This window comes from Acomys russatus, chromosome 7 (genome assembly GCF_903995435.1).
Source record: "Acomys russatus chromosome 7, mAcoRus1.1, whole genome shotgun sequence".
Lineage (NCBI taxonomy): Eukaryota > Metazoa > Chordata > Mammalia > Rodentia > Muridae > Acomys > Acomys russatus.
In genome coordinates, this window is record NC_067143.1 from 36,085,956 (window position 1) to 36,092,488 (window position 6,533).

Sequence of the window (6,533 nt, forward strand, 5' to 3'; positions counted from 1 at the left end):
TGCATCTCTGGCCACTTGAAAGCAGGCTGGTCCAGCCAACTCTTGTGGGAGGCAGTCTCTGCTTTTCCCATGTGGGTTCTGAGCACCAGACTCACGTGTCAGCCTCCGCAGCAAGCATCTTCTTTTTTAGACATAGTTTCCCTTCCCAGCTTGTGTAGACCAGGCTGGCCTAGAACTTACTGAGATCTGCTGGAATTAAAGGTGTGTGCCCTTATGTCTTCTGCTCTCTCTCTCTCTCTCTCTCTCTCTCTCTCTCTCTCTCTCTCTCTCTCTCTCTCTCTCTGTTTTCCAAGACAGGGTTTCTCTGTGTAGCCTTGGCTGTCCTGGACTCACTTTGTAGACCAGGCTGGCCTCAAACTCAGAGATCCTCCTGCCTCTGTCTCCCTGAGTGCTGGGATTACAGGCATGTACCACCATGCCCAGCTGGCCTCTTTTTAAAAATAAAGAGATACACAGGCTCATAAAATATTTTGCTCAATCCAATATATCAAAAACATTTTCATTTCACCATGTGATCGATAAAATAGTAAGACATAATGGCATAGGCCTTTAGTCTTGGCACCTGGGAGGCAGGTGGGTCTTTGAACTGGTCTATATAATGAATTCCAGAACAGCCAGGGCTACACAGAGAGACCTTGTCTCAAAACAAACAAACAAACAAACAAACAAAAACCCAAATAATAAGCCAGGCATGGTGGCACACACCTTTAATCCCAGTACTTGGGAGGCAGAAGCAGGTGGATCGATGTGAGTTCGAGGCCAGGCTGGTCTACAAAGTGAGTCCAGGACAGCCAGGGATATACAGAGAAACCCTGTCTTGAAAAAAAAAAAAAAAAAAAAACCAACCCAAAACAAAAAAACTAAGACACTATGACACTTTCCTCTCCTCTCCCTCTTCTCAAATCCCCAAAATCTGAGGGGTATACTACATTTACAATACAACTTAGTTAGGACCAGCCTGCTTTCAAGTGGCCAGAGACACACGGAACTATCAACTTGTATCTCGCAGCACAGCCCAGACACCTGGGCATCTCTTCATTCTTTGATCAGCAGGTTCCCCCCCCCCCCACCCCCTCCTATAAAGTTCTTCTCTCCCCTTGGCTCAGAAAGAATACAAGCCTCCTTGGTTCTGAAGCCCCCTGTCCAAGGTTCCCCTTTGAACTTATGAGGTGGGCCCTTTACAGCTCTTAGGGACGCCCTAGTAATGACACCTGTTGATCCCAATGGTAGAGACGCTCAGAACCTCGTGGAAGCAGCCAGCGCCGGGGCTGCCATCTCAGTGAAGGTCGTTGCCAACATTGCTGCCAATCTGATTGCCTTCCTGGCTGTACTGGCCTTCATCAACGCTGCCCTCTCCTGGCTGGGGGACATGGTGGATGTCCAGGGACTCAGCTTCCAGGTGTGGCTGTGGTAGAGGGGATGGCCTCAGACCAGGAAATAATAGCTGGGCACCCAGAGGAGCCCTCTGTCCTACCCAGCTCTCTTGCCTTTTTATCCTCAGCTCATCTGCTCCTACGTCCTGCGGCCTGTGGCCTTCTTGATGGGTGTGGCCTGGGAGGACTGTCCCGTGGTGGCTGAGTTGCTGGGCATCAAGCTGTTTCTGAATGAGTTTGTGGCCTATCAAGAGCTTTCGCAGTACAAGCAGCGCCGCCTGGCAGGGGCTGAGGAGTGGCTTGGTGACAAGAAACAGTGGATCTCTGTAAGGCCTGATCCCTTCCTGGCGGGAGTCCAAGGGCCCCTGGCAATTACTTGTGTTTCCCTGGGCCTGCCCGAGACACACTGAGGTGGTGCTTAGCCTTCTATAGCCTGCTCTCCCAGGAGACCAGACAGGCTCAGCCATCATCTCTCTTCAGCATCAGGGACACATGATGGGTTGCAGAAAAAGGTTTGTCTGAGACCAGGTTCCAGAAAGACCACACGCTTTAGCCTTGAGTGAGCTATTGTGCCTTGCCTCGCTTTTGGAAAATGGGGTTGGGGGTTGGTGGGGGTGGGGTTGGGTGTGTGTGATACCTGACACTTCTACCCCAAAGGAGTGTGTGCGAGTGTCCAGTGAGCTAGAAGAATGGGTGAGCTAGAAGACCCTCCACCACAGCCCCTGACGATGTACACGGTGCACAGCCTGGGCTCTGCTTTTTTGTTAACGGTTATTCCAAAACCACGCCCAGCTGTTTTTGTTCCTTGTCTTCTTCTTGTTGTTCTTCCTAAGACAGACTTTACACAGCTCTTATCCACAGAACATGGTAGCCATTGCTCCTCCTCCTCATCATGATGTATGTAGCCTTTTATTTTCAGAGCTGGAGACTGAACTAGGCTCTCATGCACGTTAAACACTGAGCTACGCACCATTTGACATTTATTTATCTTGTTTGTTTGTTTGTTTTGTTTTGTTTGAGTTTCTTTCTTTTTTTTTAAAATTAATTTATTCAGAGTACATCTCAATCCCCCCCCCCCCAAATATGGTTTATCTGTGTAGCCTTGGCTATCCTAGACTCATTTGTAGACCAGGCTAGCCTTGAACTCACAGCGATCCACCTGCCTCTGCCTCCCAAGTGCTGGGATTAAAGGCGTGCACCACCACCCACTCAGCTTGTTTTGGTTTTTAGAGACTGAGTTTTTCTGTGTACCCTTGGCTGTCCTGAAACTCTCTCTGTAGACCAGGCTAGCCTTTGCCTCCTGAATGCTGGAATTAAAGGTGTGTGCCACCGCTGGGTGGTGGTGGCACACACCTTTAATTCCAGCACTCGGGAGGCAGAGGTGCACACCTTTAATTCCAGCACTCAGGAGGCAGAGGTGCTGAATCTGTGTGAGTTCAAGGCCAGCCTGGTCTACAGAGTGAGTCCCAGAACAGCCAAGGCTACACAGAGAAACCCTGTCTTGAAAAACCAAAAATAAACAAAACAAAGGTGTTTGCCACCATGACTGGCTCCAAAATTCAAGTATCTTTAAAATATATGATACTAATTATTTCAGCATGTGTGTGTGCCTGTGTGTGTTTGCGCATGCACGCGTGTGTGCGTGTGTACACACATGCCATGTCACACATATGGAAGCCAAAAGACAATTTCCAGGAGTTTCTTAGCCACAGCAATTTACCTGCTGAGCCATCTCAAGGCCCACATGTGAATATCTTACCATCTTTCCCAGTCTTGTGCTGTCAGGTAATTCTGTGAACTCCTTATTTGGATGCGTGTATGACAATATCAAAATGAATATCTCCATGTGTGGAAGGCATACTTCCTGCCTCCTGAGGTGTGGGTGGGCAGCACCCCATGCAGAGCCCTCCAGCAGCAGCTTTCCTAACTAGTGTGTGGTGGGGAGGTACCACTTCCGTGTGTCTCACTACAGTCACCACTAGAAGCAGAGCAGCACCGGAAGTCTGTATTTAAAAGCAAGTTTGGGGGCTGAGATGTAGCTCATTTGGCTGAGAGCTTGAATAGCATGCACAAAGCCCTGGGTTCAAGCTCCAGGACTGCATTTTTTAAAAAAGTGATTAAAAAAGAATTCTAGGAAAGTTTTCTTACCTTTACAAATGTTTTAATTTTTGCTTTGAGACAAAGCCTTATTAGGTTACTCAGGGAAGCCTTTAATTCACAATCCTCCTGCCTCCACATAACTAGGAGTACAAGTCCCAAGCCACCAGGCCTGGATTCTATTATGGATTTTTTAATTGTTTTCCTATTTTGCCCTTTCATTTTGTTTGAAAGAATTTATTTGTTTGTTGGTTGGTTGTTTTTGTTTCTGCTTTTTTTGAGACAAGGATTCTCTGTATAACAGAGCCCTGGCTATCCTGGACTTTGTAGACCAGGCTGGCCTTGGACTCACAGAGATCGCCTGCCTTTGCCTCCTGAGTGCTGGGATTAAAGGGATGCGCCACCACATCTGGCTCAGGCAAGCACTTTTATTCCCACACTCCAGATGTAGAAATTGAAACCTGGAGAGGCTGCTGACTTGCTTAGGCTGACCACGGTGGGAACAAGCTGAGAAGCGAGGCAGGTTGGATTCCCGGTGCCTGACTGTACAGCGCTGGGACCCACTCCAGCGGATTGCCTGAATTGAGCTCTGGGTTTACAGGTGTTTGCAGTGACCAGAAAGAAACAAGAGGCTGCAGGGTTGGCAGAAGGGGTGTCCTCAGAGTGCCCTTGGCACTGAACCAGCCTGAATCAGATCCCCAAAAGCTGGTAATTGGGTGGGGGACATAGCTCAGCTCGTAGAATGCTTGCCTAGCATTCGTGAAGCCCTAGGTTCGATTCCTCAGCGCCTTACAAACTGGGCATGGTAACTGCAGAGGCAGACGCAGGAAGACAAGGGCATGAGATCAGCCTTGACATAATAAGCTTGAGGGAAGCTTGGGCCTTACTGAGGTCTGTCTCGAAAACACAAAGCAAGAGATGCTAAGGATTCAGGCTGCAGAACAGATGAGAGAGGGGCTTGCCTTTTGGGGGGGGGTGGGTAGTGAAATATGAGCTGACTTTAAGTGGCTCTAAGGCCAAGACCATAAAGGAATTGAGTGAATTAAAGCCAGGGAAGCGTCATGTCCTGGGGTGAGGCCTCCTTGTAATCTGTGTTTTCAGGTCAGAGCAGAAATCCTGACGACATATGCCCTCTGTGGATTCGCCAACTTCAGCTCCATCGGCATCATGCTGGGAGGCCTGAGTGAGTCTCTGGGCTCTGCCGCAGCCGGGAGCCGGGAGCCGGGAGCCGGGAGCCGGGAGCCGGGAGCCGGGAGCCGGGAGCCGGGAGCCGGGAGCCGGGAGCCGGGAGCCGGGAGCCGGGAGCCGGGAGCCGGGAGCCGGGAGCCGGGAGCCGGGAGCCGGGAGCCGGGAGGACTCCTAGGCATTGTGGGAATGGGTGATGGAGACTGCGCAGAGTAAAGGGTGGGAGGTCATAGGTAAATGAAAGACAGACACCCTCACCCTGTCCCCTTTTTGCTCCCCCACTTTATTGCCCCCAAATGTTTAGTTTTCTGGCTCACCTCTGCTTCCTACTATGCCCTCACAGCCAGCCAGGGAAAGGAAGCCCCCCCCCCCGCCACTCCCCTCGCACCCGCCCCCCCCCAAACCCCGTGAATGCAGTTAACCTGGTCTAAACAGAGTAAAACTGCGCATCGGAGAAAAGGAGCGATGGCTCAGCTGTTGAGGCCAGCCTGGGCTGTGTGAGACCCTGACTAGTAAGAAAGAAAGAAAAAAGCAACAATCTGCTTCTTCCTCTTCTCCTGCTACAGTGGATGTGGTGAAGGGGACATCACTGAATGCTCTGAGCTAGGCCAGAGGACAATGAAGGGACGCATAGAAGAGCTTCGAGAGGTGGACAGTGGGGTGGGTGCCTTCCTGGGCCTTAAGTTCTCTTGCCCCGCCTCCTCCTGCAGCCTCCTTGGCCCCTCAGCGGAGGAGCGACTTCTCCCAGATTGTGCTGCGGGCACTTATCACAGGGGCCTGCGTGTCCCTGGTGAACGCATGTGTGGCAGGTGAGTGCCGGTCTAGCAGCGGGCTCTGACCCTTCTCAGGCAGGGCTGGCCCCTGGGCCAAGCCTCCAAGCCGCTTCCCTCCACAGGGATCCTCTACGTGCCCAGGGACGTCGAGGTGGACTGTGTGTCTCTTCTGAACCAAACCCTCAGCAGCAGCAGCTTTGAGGTGTACCAATGCTGTCGCCAGGTCTTCCAGAGGTGAGCGCTGCCTGGGCTGTAGACAGTAGGTAACCTGAAGTACCCTTGTGCTTTTGGCGCTAGGGGGCAGTGTAGGAATGTTACGGCTGTTGCAGCTGTGACCAGGGGAGGAGGAAATGAAGCCTTAAGGACCAAGGCTCGGGAGGAAAGGTGGACCAGAGATGTGGAGCGACTTTCCCAGGGCTACACAGCCTATTGACTGCTACAGTAGTGTCCTTAGCATCGTACTGTGGCTTTTGCTTTCTCTTCAGCACCAGCATGGAGTTCAGCCAAGAAGCACTGGACAACTGCTGTCGCTTTTACAATCACACTATCTGCACATAGCTAGGACTGACCATCTTCCTGGCCTCGGGGCTCGTCCAGCCCAGAAAGTGTCCTCAAGGAGGCCATGGGACTCATCATTAATTCCATCCTATAATCGGAAAAGGTGCTACAGTGACTGGAGACATTGGTACATGAAAGACGCCTCCCACCCCTGGTCACATCACTGCGCCCCTCTGTGTCCTACCTCTCCAAGTGTGAGCTCTCAGTGTCTCCCTCTGCGGGCCAACATTCTGGTCCTCTCTAGTCCTCTTTCCTCATGTGCACCTGCCCAAAGCCTCCTTCCTGCCCCCTCCCAAGCATCCAGCTTGCTGGGTCCTCTACCCCCACCCCCACCCCCAAAGCTGTCTCTAGAGACACCTTCCTTCACTCAGTCCCCAGAGTGTTTTCCAGACCAGTGTCTGCAGGACACACACCTCATTAGGTGCGATGTTCAGAGCAGCCCACGGTCTAGGGTTAGCTAGGGTTTTTGGTTTTGTTGTTTTTAGATGGGGCCTCAGGTAGCTCACTCTGGCCTTGAACTCGTTAGGTGGCTGAGGGGGACCCCTGA

At 51.6% G+C, this 6,533-nt stretch overlaps 1 protein-coding gene across 1 annotated transcript in view; it reads left to right on the plus strand.

The window, feature by feature from the left end:
• Slc28a1 (solute carrier family 28 member 1) overlaps nt 1-5,666 on the plus strand; it is a 41,252-nt gene extending 35,586 nt beyond the window's left edge. The window contains exons 12-16 of the mRNA XM_051148816.1: nt 1,231-1,399; nt 1,502-1,699; nt 4,572-4,653; nt 5,366-5,464; nt 5,551-5,666. Coding sequence (XP_051004773.1) covers nt 1,231-1,399; nt 1,502-1,699; nt 4,572-4,653; nt 5,366-5,464; nt 5,551-5,666 — 664 coding nt within the window. The remainder of the gene's footprint in view (nt 1-1,230; nt 1,400-1,501; nt 1,700-4,571; nt 4,654-5,365; nt 5,465-5,550) is intronic.
• Nucleotides 5,667-6,533: the final 867 nt, after the last annotated feature.